The 14,723-nt window shown below is 37.5% G+C and overlaps 1 protein-coding gene across 1 annotated transcript in view; it reads right to left on the reverse strand.

Moving 5' to 3' along the window:
- Positions 1–817: 817 nt before the first annotated feature.
- Positions 818–14,723, reverse strand: part of LOC149156263 (3-hydroxyisobutyryl-CoA hydrolase 1-like) — a 349,800-nt gene continuing 335,894 nt past the window's right edge. The window contains exons 13-15 of the mRNA XM_089438049.1: positions 1,380–1,481; positions 1,254–1,295; positions 818–1,133 (exon numbers count right to left, since the gene is read on the reverse strand). Coding sequence (XP_089294175.1) covers positions 990–1,133; positions 1,254–1,295; positions 1,380–1,481 — 288 coding nt within the window. The 3' untranslated portion in view covers positions 818–989. The remainder of the gene's footprint in view (positions 1,134–1,253; positions 1,296–1,379; positions 1,482–14,723) is intronic.

Below are 14,723 nucleotides of genomic sequence, written 5' to 3' on the forward strand. Positions count from 1 at the left end.
GACTTAACTGATCTCTTCATCGTTTTGCTGGCAGTGTTCTTCTTTGGAGGATGGTGCTTGTCTTGGAGGGCTACTTGACACTAGGTTGACCCATATTCAAGCTCAAGAAGAGCTCTTTAACATGACTTTGATTCTTTGACTTTCCTAGACCTATGGAATGAGCAAGAAACTCATTCGAATAATTTACAAAAATAATATTTATTTTTCTTAATAAGTTACAAATATCAAAATTACATTTACAAATACCGAACCTAGCTACACTTTCTTCAACATCTAGACACTCTGCTATGGCATGTCCCATGTGTTGAACACTAATAACACCAAAAAAAACCAGACATTTTCTCTATATAAAAAAAAGGTGTGCAGATGTGTGCCAGCATCCTAATGTGGGATTATGTATTTTTACTTCCACTTTCTAAATGTTCAAAAAGAAAATCACATCTCTATGCATATATTTTATCTCTGTAATTTTCATTTTTTAAATTACACACATGTATATACAGACACATGTCCCTCTTGTTGTGTTTATAGGGCTCTACGTGTCCCACTTTGAACACTCGTATATCCATGTCTCCATGTCATGTAACATAGGCTTACAGTGTATATAATCCCAGATAAAAAATCATACATAGCATTATAACATCATGATTGATAAATAAAAAGTAGAGGAAAGACATGGCAGTTCAGCAAAGCTTATTTACATTGTTCATCTTATTTCAACTCTTTATCTTATATAATAGTTTGGGGTATATTTTTATTTGAATGTACATCCATTCCAAAGGTCATCTTAATTATTTAAAGTTTAATTTTACTGATGTTTAAAAAATGTCCAAAAGTGATGGGACAGCTGATAAAGATTGAGGACTTGCATATATTAGAGGAGAGCACTTAAAGCATCTCTCCACTACCTTGTTTTCCCCAACAAGGAAAAGTTGTAACTTGGAATGAAACACCTTCTCGACCTTTCCAGAAGTCTAGTTGAGCTTTCCTTACAGCTTTGATTGAACAGGAGAATGGGTAATTGATTCTCTTTGATATATAGGTAGTTCTAAATCTTTTAAACCCTCACCTATTGGGGAGAAGTAATGATCAACCATATCTTGACTGACATGCTCTAACTTGTCAGGCCTCCACTGCATATTCCGGAGACAAAGCACATTTAGTGAGAGAAACGATATGATGGTGACTAAAATAATAGCATATACCAAATTATCAGAAACAACCAAAAATCACTTTCTATGTTTAGAGTCCACCTTTGGATTTCTATCCTTGTCAACCAAGATCGCTCGGCAACCCTGCTTACATTAATACATGTAATTCATTAGAATCCAAACAAATGCCATAGTCAAAGTTAACTGCAATGATCAGATCAGTATCACCTCATAGAAATCACTGGAAATTTTCCGAAGAATGATATGGCAAGTAATTCTGTATTCTCGAACCAGGCACTCATGAAGTTGTTGCCTCCTGCCTTCTCTTATCTAATGCCAGATGGAACAGATGTGCTTAGAAAGAAGCTAAATGATTTATCTCAGCGCACAGAAGCAAAAGATCTCAAGCCTATGGAAAAATTTAATTCCAAGTAAACAGTACGTTTGATAGATATTTAAATTTGAGAAATGCATCAGGAATCAAACACACTGGTATGCAATAATCTGTGATGCAGTAAGCAGATAGAAAAAACTAAAAGACGTCCACTATGCTTTGCAATGTGGAAAACCCTGTGCTATATTTTAGGGAGAAAAATGGTATTCACAGATGCATGAAACAAACATCAATATATGTAGCATCCTTCAAATCCTGGTCGTTGGATGACTGAACAACTTTATTCAATGATAAACAACATAGAATATTCTCAGAAAGGGGACAAATTGTATGCATCCAGTTAGGGGTTTGGTGTGACATGGTGTCTAAGGGTGGGATTCTTAAACATTATCATCAATTGACAAAATGTCCTCCGAAGAGAAAGACAGATTGATATGTCAACTAGGAAGATGAAGATGAAGATGAAAATTTTAACAGGTTTCCATAAAATCTTTAATAATACAGGATGGGTCAATATTCACAGTTCATAATACTGACTGATATACGATGTTAATATAAAAACTGTAATCAAATGCACATGGGATATTTAATATAATATGGACACTATTGACTTGGCTAACCATTATGTTTCGTGTAGACAAAAATACATGCATCATACAGGGTGGACTAAGAAAATGAAGAAATCCAAATCATCATACTGCATACATCAACAATGTATGTCTGCAGCAATTCAATGTAAAGGGAACTAGTCTTATCTTACATTTGGTACATAATGAACTCACTACAATCAGATGGAGACCCTCTGATCCCAGTAGCCTATCTTGTAAATTTCTGCAATCCTGTCAACCAAGAAAATATTGACAGCACAGAAGACAGCCAATCAAGCATCAACTATCACACTTCTAAGCTAAGTCATAGGACATGTCCTCCAAGGTCCCGTGTCCCGTATTTTACGTGCCGGACACGAAAACGGCCCTAAAACGTGTCGAAAACGTTTTTCATCGTGTCCTATAAAATGTAAAACGTATTCGCCGGTTTTCGTCGTGTCCTACATCTAGAAAATGCGCATTCCGTTGATAGAAAATGTTGCCTGCATAAGCTGCAATTTTTTTTGAAAGAAACAAATAATTTTTGAGTGGGGCAGCTTAATGATCAAGTCTAGGCCCTAGTATTGATATGCTATTCATGGTAATGTTAAATTCTTAAAGTAAAAGTAACATTCTCCTTAACATTACCATGAAATGACTCAGAATGTTTGAGAGTGGTTCTGACCTCATTGGATTTCATATGGAGAAAGTAGAATTTTAGATTTCATTCAAAATGCAGCAAACTTATCAGTTTTTCAGGATTTCAGGATTGGGAAATTGTAATGTTTCCAGGTGAGACTACCTGCCCAGGCTACCCCTGCCACTAGTAGAGGACGTGGTCTACCTCCTATAGCTCCTACTTCTAGTTCTTCAGCTTCTAGAGCATAGCAAACTCCACTGGCAACTCCACCAGCACCAGCTTCTACATCTAGAGGGAAAGGGAAAGTTGCGGCATTTTCTCGCAAGAGGGGCAGAGGAAATCAATAGGATTAGACTTTAGTTATTTTCTTCATTTTATTGTATATGACATTATGACATGATGAGATACATTATTACATTTTTTGTTGATATTTTGAGGCTGAGTTGGGACTCAGGAGTCAGAACTTACTATTCAGGACATGATTCAATGTTATGTGTGATTTTAGCACTAGAAATGATATTAAACATCTTATATATTAGTTCTTTTATCATATTTATGTGTCAATGTATTTATTTTATGTTGTAGATGGTTTAGATATTAAAAAAATTGAAAAAAAATGCATATTTTTGTACCAAACGATTTTTTCCCGATTATTTCCGAATATTTCCTGATAATTACGATTTTTTCCTCGTGCTGATATTATCTCGATAATGATTAATGCAACATTGTTGTAAACACTGAACAATGATACATTTTGATTTTGATGACTTAATGGAAAATCTGCATTTTATGGTTTTAATATCTAAGTTCTAAATTTATAGTTAGTAGTAAGTACTTAGTAGTTTCTTATGTGCTTGTAAGTTGTACATGAACAATGAACATTGAATATTCAATAATCAAGACCAAGCATATCACATTCTAATTTCTAAATGGTAAATTTTGATTCTATTTATTTTTTTAAAGTGAACTATGAACTTTGAGAAGTAATTATATTTTAATTTGATTAGATAAGCTGCAACCTGCAATTTAATACGGATAAAAAACTATATTTCATATATATATATATATATATATATAAAACGTGTCCCCCCATGTCCTGTTTCCGGGTCGCTGCGTTTCGTATTGAATACTCATATTTACGTGTCTCGTGTCCTCGTGTCATGTGACTTAGCTTCTAAGCAATGTTGCAAAAATCGCGATCTAATCGTGATTTTTTCAAAAAATCGTGATTTTTCCCTAAAACAATTAAATCGGTGATTTTTTCATTTTGAAAAAATTATGATTTTTTCCCAAGAGATTTTAATTTTTGTATTTTTTAAATTTTGTTTGTATTTTTTTAATTTTGCCGATTTTTGTAACGAATAAAATATATAATTAATATAAATATAATGTAACAGATAATAATCATAAATAATAGTTAGTTAAGCTAGTAATTAGGTTGAAGAGGCATATCTAATAGGACATGACTCTTCATGAATGGACACTTGCTTGGTATATAAGCAAGCCTCTCGTTCTCATTTGTAAATCATTCATTCTTATTCATATTTAATATATTATTTGTATCCTCATGGATATCTTGATATTCCAAGTTTTCTGGAATAATTAATTTGTAGAAGGAACTTTGTTCGCTTCATTTGGTATCAGAGCAGTTCGGTCCTTCAGGTTGCTTAACCGGTGCACAGAGCTCGTTCTCCGATCCAAGTCTTTGGCTATCGACTCTTCGTCAAATTTATTGTTGTTGCAGTTCAAGCGTTTCGCTAAATATTTGGGACTTTCTCCTTTTCTCCATTTTTCTAGGCCTTTGGCCATAAAAAATAAAATTAACCAAAAAAATATATATATGTAAATAAATTAAAAAAAGAAGAAGAAAAAAAAAGTAAAAGAAAAAACAAAACGGATACAAAATCTCATAGCAAGTATATTTAAAACTTTTTACGTGGAGAAGCCCGTGGTTTTAAAAACAGCCCATGGTAATTGCCCATGGTATTTTAAAAAATTAAGAAAAAAAACAAAAAACAAAAGGAATACGTTTTACTTTTTATGTGGAGAACATTTTAACGGAGGTTTTAAAAACAACCCATGTTAATAGCCCATGGTATTTTAACATCGTGACCGTTTCATATGAAAAGATGTGACCTTTATATTTATTAAGTGGGGTGACATTATAAAGTTATCAAGGAGTAATTAAGTATATAAAAAAGAGACCAATTTATTATTTAAAAAGAAAAAAAGAAGTGAAACTATTATTATTTTGAGATAATAAAGTTATTTTGAAAAGGGGTCTTAATATAAAGAAATACATACATATATAGAGGGCAACAATATAAAGGAGTATTTTTTTAATAAAAGGGTATTCAAGTTTTAACAATCCACATTAAAGGAGAATATTTGAAAAATATATAGAAGAAATAAGTGATATTTTATAATAAAAATAGCTCGAGTTGACATATTGTTTACGTAAAAACATCAAGGCAAAAATGGAGACTAGTAATGAAAGGTTTCCTGAAACCTTTAATACATATGTTTACACACTATTTAAAATCAAAGGATCACTCGTAGGAAGAGAGATCATAATCTCTATCAGTCCTACTGAAAGAAGTAATTATGTTAGTCCTAAATGTATTAATCAATTGGTGATTCCTGAATCAAATATAGTTGAAACAAATATTTTTGGCAAACAATACGATATAAGCAATCTACACTTAAATATTGGAGATTATACTTTTACCTCACAATTCACCGTGCAAACCTTATCTCTTAACGATAGTGATATTGTTTTGGGCTTACCCTAGATGGAAACTCTAGGTTCCTTTATTCTAAATACAAAGAAGAAGTTTTTAACATTTTCTTACAACAATAAGAAAATAACGCTCCAAGATTTTACACTAAAACCAATTCAGTAACACTTGAAGATATCTCAGATATTTCAAAAGTAATGTCTCAAGAAGGTAAAAAGGTATTACAAAATATGAAAAAAAAAATTGACAAAATCAATGTTGACAAAAATGAAGAAGTTTCTCGACTTAAAAACCATAGTGAAAAATTGCTGACGTAAATCAAGAAACTTAAGAAGGATAAGAAGTCATTAGAAAGCCAGGTACAACAACTTATCAAGAAGGAAGCATCAAATGTAGGAATTCAAGTTGATGACAAAAAAAAAATACCGATTCAGTGAATGTCACAACTCAGGAAGAAGACAAGCGAGTTGAAGAAAAGACGCGCTTGGATGTTGCAGTTCAAACAATAAACATCCCCAATGAATGTTTCATAACCAACTCAACAACATCTTTGCCAGAAGAAAATATAGAAATTGTCGCATGTCCAGTAAGGAAAAATCAAACAAAAAAAGTTCCATATCGCCATCCGAATCATGAGAACAGATGAATCAACCATGCTACATATTTGAACCAGTCAGAACTGAAACAACAAACTGATGTTCCAGAGAAGAGTAATGTAACCTCAACCCAGTGCTATGAGGACAAGTCATTACAAAATTCCAGTGATCAGAATGATATACAGAAGATTAATCTCGGATGGTCTAATCCCTTCTCAGTGCGACAATTTTGTTTGTCACTTAGAAGATCATATCAGCTTGTATCGACGAAGATGATTGTTCTAAGACAGAAAGACGTTCGAAGCCGAAAAAGAGATTAAGCCTTTTTCATCGACAAGCTTTGAAAACAAAGCTTTTTGAAGGAGGAGGCAATGTAACGAATAAAATATATAAATAATATAAATATAATGTAAAAGATAATAATCATAAATAATAGTTAGTTAAGCTAGTAATTAGGTTGAAAAGGCATGTCTAATAGAAAATGACTCTTCATGAAGAGACACTTGCTTGGTATATAAGCAAGCCTCTCGTTCTCATTTGTAAATCATTCATTCTTATTCATATTTAATATATATTATTTGTATCCTCATGGATATCTTGATATTCCAAGTTTTCTGGAATAATTAATTTGTAGAAGGAACTTTGTTCGCTTCAAATTTTACGATTTTTTCTTTTTCCGGACCCTCGTCGATTTAATCCCGATCACAATTATCACAACATTGCTTCTAAGTCAACTTTACTCGTGATACAAAATTTGTCAAACACTCATCTCCATGAGTCCATTGTACTTAGTAGTGGTTACATTTTGTCTAGCTGTCACCTATTTGATCTACATTGTAAATCCATTATGTTCCTTTTCTATGCGGTTTGTTGCTTTGTTACAGATCAAACTAGCAGGGTTGCTAAGGTCCTACCAACCAGTTATGATTGACCCACACAAAATGAGGGCCCACTATCACCTTGGCCCACATCCCAGTGTGGAAAGAGTCGTGATAAAATCAGCATTCAACGCCATCGCAATCACTGTGAGATATATGTTCGATATTCAAACGCAATCAAGGTATATTCTCAACATTCAAACTCAGTCATACTTTGTCTCAGTTTCATCGTGATTGCAGTCTTCAACGAAGTTATTCAAAACACAGTCACCACGTAATAGGTTCTCGGCATGATCATGGATGAAAAGATACACTAACATCATCTGTCTGGGTTATATGTATATACACAGTCTTGATGTATATACGATAGAGAGAACCATACCATTCTGAAGCAGTTATACAGTGATGACAGTTCTGATGCATTGGTAAGTATGATCTCAATGCAAGAAGAGCACAGTCATAATAAAAGTAAGAAGGAGGATCGTAGTAATCATTCCTACAGTGATACTCTGCCTTGACTTGCAATAAAAATCAAGATCTCCGTGGTGCAGACACAATGATTATCTCGGAAAAAGTGAAGTGAAGATGATGATCACAGCAATGCAAGAAGAGGATTGGTGTCTTGGTCTTGGAGTGGTTCAATCAATCAAGGGTCATGGTCTTGGTGTTTATCAATTGGAATCTTTATAAGAAGAATTTTGTGCGGGTTTTCCTCTCCAAGAGGGAAAGGTTTTGGCCCTGGTAGAATGCCATATCTTGTGCTCTTGTCTCTTTGCTTTGATAGCTATTTGTTGAAGTAAGAAATACACACACTAATGTTAATAAGCAAAATATTGTGCTAATAATCTAAAGACTAAATGCCTCACAAATAATTATCATGATAAGAAGAATCTCATTAATTCAATCTGCCCTAGATTCTTCAACAGTAATGAGTTACCACAACGTTTGTTTTTCCACCCTTCTTCATATGCCTTTTGCCTTTGATTGATTTTTCTTCATAACTGTTCAATGCTCTAGGGGATGAGAGCATGTTGTGTGGTATATAGCAGTGGATACCCCCCTAAGGTGGGGCAATTCATCGCCCACTAGGGGTGGGACATGTGAACATTCCGAAAACCGGAATCCTATTGGAGCAATTGGTATTATTTCTTCTAACTGATAAATTAATTATTCAATTTTATTGCTACAACAACATCGAAATAAACACATTGCAACCTTCACAAATAAAATACTGTGGAAATAATAGCGCTGGAAACTGAGAAAATATTAGCACACGCACATAAAAATTAACGCCGTTGTTTTTGGACAATTGTCGCCAGAAAAACCCAATGTGAGAAAACCGATGCAGCAGATAAGGGTTTTATTTTATTATGCGGTAGTGAAAACCTGAGTACAATCTATGGATGCCCAACTGGCAATCCAATCAGCAAGTATCTAGCAAAAATAATTAGAGAGAAAAATTCTCTCACCCCACAAGCAATCCCGACACTGGCTTCTACAGAAATATGACCGCCCAAACCCCAACATGAGCCCTTATGCGCTATCTCTCACACGTGTGGCTCGATACTGCCTTTGAGCAAGCCGTCTAGCCTATCTCTACTGTTGGAAGTGACTCTCTGGCCCTCCGGAAGACTTTCCCGACCTCCGGAAACTAAATCAACCTCCTCCTGAGCTAAATCGAACTGCTTTGCGTTAACCTCTGCGCTACTTCTACGTGGATCACTTGTGTCACTTGTTGTTGCCTCTCCAGATCTAGAAAATTTTCTCCAAACTCAATGTCCCTGCCCCTTACTCCCTGCTTCAATCTCTGGCTCTCTGACAACTAACTGTTGTTACTCTGGAAATCGATCTCCCAAGGAAATCGAATTTCTAGTGTTCTCAAGTGTATTCTCCAAGTGCCCATCAACTTCCTCTTATAATCCATTGTTGAAGCACCAGCGACCAAGATTAAAACTTAATCGATGGATAAGATCATCTTGGAATCAACTCGTGTGAGTTTCTAGATTATTCTCACCTTGACTTAATTAATACTGACTAATTAACTAGTTTTCCTAAGTTTAGACTTAGGAAACATTAAAAAATTAGTTAATAATCTAATTAAATCACTTCTATGTGGAATTTCAAAAAACGATTTCTGAGTCTTGGAGATCTCATGTATTCTAGCCTTTCACCAAATTTCGCGGCTAAAACACATCCGAAACTACAAAAACTAACAAGACAATCATGGGTTCCTTAATGATGGAGGGGGCTCATCTAGGGCCCATAGGAACTAGGGTGATGGCCATGGATAAGGGGTAGAGCTCATAATTGGCTTTTGCCCACGTACTAAACTTGTATGTCCCGACCATATTTTACATTTTGTTGTACATTTCCTGTTGAGAGTGGCCAAATTATGCTTTTTCTTCTCTTTTTAGCTACATCAACCTTCGGGCATCGTTTGGGCCCGACCCAAGGTGTGTACAAGCAGAGGGGGAGGCTAACCCCATGTAGACCCGGATGGAAACAGAGATGAATGGGGCTAAAATGAGTGGAAGGGAGTGATGCATATGGTGTTGGGAAAGTGAGACCACGCAACCAAAGTTGGGATTTCCCGTGTACTGCATGTTACCACTCAAACTAGCAGGGGTCGTAGAGGGGCACTTGCTAGGTCAAGAGCAACAATGAAGCTAAAGCCCATTGTCACCACAGCGAAAGCTTCCTACTCTTTACGAACTTTCACCGATGGGAGGAGACCCAATATATAGAGAATCACTTATGAAGGATAGATCAGCTAAGATGGGTGTGAAGTGATCTCGGGGACCCTTTCCTAGGGGAGGCTCAAGAATGGGACTTGCTTGCTTCTTAAGCAAGGTACAAGGCTTTCTAGGAGAAGGGGATGAGGATTTAAGGGCTAGGTTTTAGGAGTGTGAATTGTAAAGGACCTTCCAAAACCCTAAAATCTTTGTTGAACTTGGTTTCCCAAGTGGTTTTTGAAGAGTTGACTTTTCAGAGGTATGGGACCACACAGGTGTGAAAATTCTATCGCTACAACCACTGATTTATTTTTCCTACTTATTCCACAATAAGTTATTTATGGAATTACCTCAATAAACATTAAAATAAATATTGCTGCAGATATCATACCGTAATACAGAAACAAACATATGCACAAGCATTAACACATTGACATAGATATTCTGGACAACAGTGCCCGGAAAAACCCAATGTGGGAAGACCGACGAAGCAAGGGAGGATTTTATTATTCAGCAATTCTTCAGTACAACAGGGTGCCACACTGGCTTACCCACAGAGAGAAATAATTTTCCAACACTTCTCCCAATCCCAGAGTCAGCTTGGCTGACCTCTGCGTGGCTCTCAAACCCTCTGCATTAGCCCTTGCTTGACTGCATCAGCCTGGGCCTCTTTGCGTCACCCACGCAGGCCCAGCTAGTGATTGCGCAGTCTTTTGCTACCTCTGCATCTGCCTAAAAAGCCTTACGTCTGCCTCTCCTCCCTCAACGCTGATCTCCATTGGCTGATCCTGCCTCTCTGCTCCATACTTGCTGCCTCCTGACTGCTCACCAGACCACTAGTTCAATTTCTCAGCTAACCCCACTCCAGAAATTGAACTGACTGGTCTCCCTCACTGTGTTCTCCAAGTGACCCTCAAGCCTCCTCTTATACTTTTCTCATTGACAAATCAACGGCCGAGATTAAGTCCCTAATCAACGACTAAGATAAGATCTGGCTTGATCCATGACTTTTGGACCATTCTAACACAGTTTTATATTAATTCACATTAATATTTTATTTTCCCTAAGTTTAGACTTAGAGACTTCTTTTAAAATATTAATTATTTTAATATCTCCCAAACTGTTTAGAATCTGCCAAAACCCTTCTGGGTATTGAAGATCTCATGTGCCTTAGCCTCTCCACCAGTTTTCGTGGCTAGAGCACATCTGATGCTACCCCAAATCAACACTCCCTCTTAGCGAGGATTGTGCTCTAGTAATACTCCTCACTGAGTATCACCCTGATCATCCAGCATTAGTCCCTGTGCTGATGCTAAGCCTCCCTGCCCAACATCCTTTGCACTGCTGCATCCTATACTGCTACCCATGGCTCTGCTACTGCCACTGCTGCATCTATACAACAACTCCCTCTGCATCCGTGTTGTTGTTGGTCCTTTCTCCCAACACTGCATCCGCATTGCAACTCCCTCTGCATCCTTGTTGTTATCACTCCCATTTCTGCTACTGAAACGGGTTCTTTACCATCCCCATCTTTTCCCTGAAGTAGTCAAACTTTGTCCTTCCAAGGGCCTTGGTGAGGATGTCCGCCACCTATTCTCCTGTAGGAGTGTAGCTCAACTGTACAACTCCTCGTTGGACACAGTCCCTGACAAAGTGACACTGGATATCAATATGCTTCGACCTATCATGAAACACTGGATTCTCAGAGAGCTTGATGCAACTCTAATTATCGCACATGATCCTGGTTGCCTCCATATTCCTTCTGAATAGGTTCGCAAGCAGTTTTCTAAGCCATATGGCCTCACACGAAGTTGTGCTCATCGCCATATATTCTGCCTCAGATGAGCTCAGAGCCACGGACTTTTGTTTCCTACTGCACCAGGAGGTCATTCCTAATCCAATGTTGAAACAATACCCATACGTACTTTTTCGATCCACTGAACTTCCTGCCCAATCTGCATCAATAAATCCACTCAATCTGATATCCTTACTCCTGGTGTACAAGAGTCCATAATCGATTGTTCCCTGTAAATACCTGAGAACATGTTTCACTGCTGCCTAGTGCGCCCTCTTTGGTTCCACCATGAACTGACTGAGGGTGTTGATAGCGTAGCAAATGTCTGGCTTGATATTGACCAAATACATCAGGGACCCTATGAGCTGCCTGTATAGGGTGGGATCGACATCCTTGTCTTTTGATGCATCAATCTTCTTCCAGTTGGTGATCATTGGCGTAGCCATAGGTCTACAATCCTCCATCCCGAATCTTTTCAAGATTTTTGTAGCATACCTCCCTTGCCCAAGGAAGATTTCTCCCTTCTGCTGCCAAACTTCCAACCTTAGGAAGTACTGCATTCATCCCAAATCCTTCATATCGAATTTTGTGGCTAGATTCTTCTTGCATTCCCTAATGAGTCTGGATGATCTTGTCAAAAAGAGATCATCCACATACAATACTAAGATTAGCGGCTCATTCTCTACAACCAGATAGTAGAGATTCAGATCCGCGTCACTCTTGACAAACCCCATCTTCTGCAAGTAGCCATCTATTCGACCATACCATGCTCTCGGTGCCTGTTTCAGCCCATACAAGGCTTTCTTCAATCTGCATACATGAGACTTCTTTTCATGAGTTTCAAAGCCCTCTGGTTGTTCAATGTATACCTCCTCTTCTATTACCCCGTTCAGAGATGTCGTTTTTACATCCATCTGATGGATCTCCCATCCCATCTGGGCTGCAAGAGATATCACGGTCCTAATGTATACCTGGCTACTGGGGCGAAGGTCTCCTCATAGTCAATCCCTTCTTTTTGAGCACACCCCTCAGCCACAAACCTGGCTTTGTATTTCTCAACACTGCCATCTAAAGCGTATTTGATCTTGTAGATCCATCTTGAAACTATTACTGATCTACCTTGAGGTCTTGGCACCACCTCCCAGACATCGTTTACCATTATGGAGTTGTATTCCTCTACCATCACATCTAGCCAAACCTGATGTTGAGTTGCCTCCTTGAAACTAGCAAGCTCTCCATCCTAAGCTACTAATGCCTGATATCTATCTGGCTATTTTCGCTCCCTCTTATTGTTTCTTGGAGCACCGATGAAGTCCTCTGCATCTCGCAGAATCTGACGAAGTTCCCTACTAGTTCTTCCTCTGCCAGCAGGTGCTTTTATTCACTCCTCCTCATCCTGAGAATCTTCCTGTCCGGAGGAAGAATTCTTTACTTATGTTGGTTGAAGAGGCTTAACCAACGGCTCCTCTTTCGACTACTCCTTGGAAGGCATCTCGTGAGATCTTCTGAAGGCCCTGTCCTCCATGAACCTTACATCTCGTCATACTACTACCTTCCTGCTCCCTGCAAGATAGATTCTGTATGCCTTAGCTTTCTCGCTATATCCTACCAGATATCCCTTTTCTGCAGTCTGATCCAACTTATTCCTCTTTTCTTCGGGTATGCGGCAATATGCTAGACTTCCAAATATCCTGAAATCACTGACTTCAGGTGTCTTCCCTGTGAAGACTTTCTCTGGAGTAATCTTGCCCACTGCCTGATGAGGAGTCCTGTTCTGAACATAGACTGTTGTGTTGCATGCTTCTGCCCACAGGAATTTTGGCATATCCTGATCATACATCATGGCCCTAGCTGCTTCTACAATAGTCTTGTTCTTTCTTTCTGCTACCCCATTCTGCTTCGGATTATATGGAGCAGTCCACTCTCTTCTGATGCCCTCCTTAGCGCAAAAAATCAGTGAAGCCTTATCGACATATTCTCCACCATTATCAAAGAGCAAAACTTTTATTTTCTTCCTAGTCAGATTCTCCACCAGAGCCTTGAACTCCTTGAATCGACAGAAAACCTCATCCTTGGTTTTCAGAAAATAAATCCAAGTTTTCCTTGAGTGGTCATCAATGAAGGTAAGGAAATACTCGGCACCACTGAGAGCTTTGACGGACATAGGTCCGCAGATATTAGAGTGTATCTAAGTCACAGGACACGTCCTCAAAGGTCCCGTGTCCCGTATTTTACGTGCTGGACACGAAAACAGCCCTAAAACGTGTCGAAAACGTTTTTCATCGTGTCCTGTAAAATGTAAAACGTATTCGTCGGTTTTCATTGTGTCTTGCATCTGGAAAACGCGTATTCCGTTGATAGAAAATGTTGCCTGCATAAGCTGCAATTTTTTTTGAAAGAAACAGATAATTTTTTAGTGGGGCAGCTTAATGATCAAGTCTAGGCCCTAGTATTGATATGCTATTCATGGTAATGTTAAATTCTTAAAGTAAAAGTGACATTCTCCTTAATCTTCATTTTCATCATTTTACTTAAATTTTTAACATTACCATGAAATGACTCAGGATGTTTGAGAGTGGTTCCGGCCTCATTGGATTTCATATGGACAAAGTAGAATTTTACATTTCATTCAAAATGCAGTGGACTTATCAGTTTTTCAAGATTTCAGGATTGGGAGATTGTAATGTTTCCAGGTGACACCACCTGCCCGAGCTACCCCTGCCACCAATAGAGGACGTGGTCTACCTCCTATAGCTCCTACTTCTAGTTGTTCAGCTTCTAAAGCATAGCAAACTCCACTGCCAACTCCACCAGCACCAGCATCTACATCTAGAGGGAAAGGGAAAGTTGCGGGATTTTCTCGCAAGAGGGGCAGAGGAAATCAATAGGATTAGCCTTTAGTTATTTTCTTCATTTTATTGTATATGACATTATGACATGATGAGATACATTATTATATTTTTTGTTGATATTTTGACGCTGAGTTGGGACTCAGGAGTCAAGACTTACTATTCAGGACATTATTCAATGTTATGTGTGATTTTAGCACTAGAAATGATATTAAACATCTTATATATTAGTTCTTTTATCATATTTATGTGTCAATGTATTTATTTTATGTTGTAGATGGTTTAGATATTAAAAAAATTGAAAAAAAATGAATATTTTTGTACCAAACGATTTTTTCCTGATTATTTCCCGATAATTACGAT

The sequence above is a fragment of the Pinus tabuliformis genome, chromosome 9 (assembly GCF_031772625.1).
Source record: "Pinus tabuliformis cultivar Carrire ecotype Pingquan chromosome 9, CPIR1, whole genome shotgun sequence".
Taxonomy (NCBI): Eukaryota; Viridiplantae; Streptophyta; class Pinopsida; order Pinales; family Pinaceae; genus Pinus; species Pinus tabuliformis.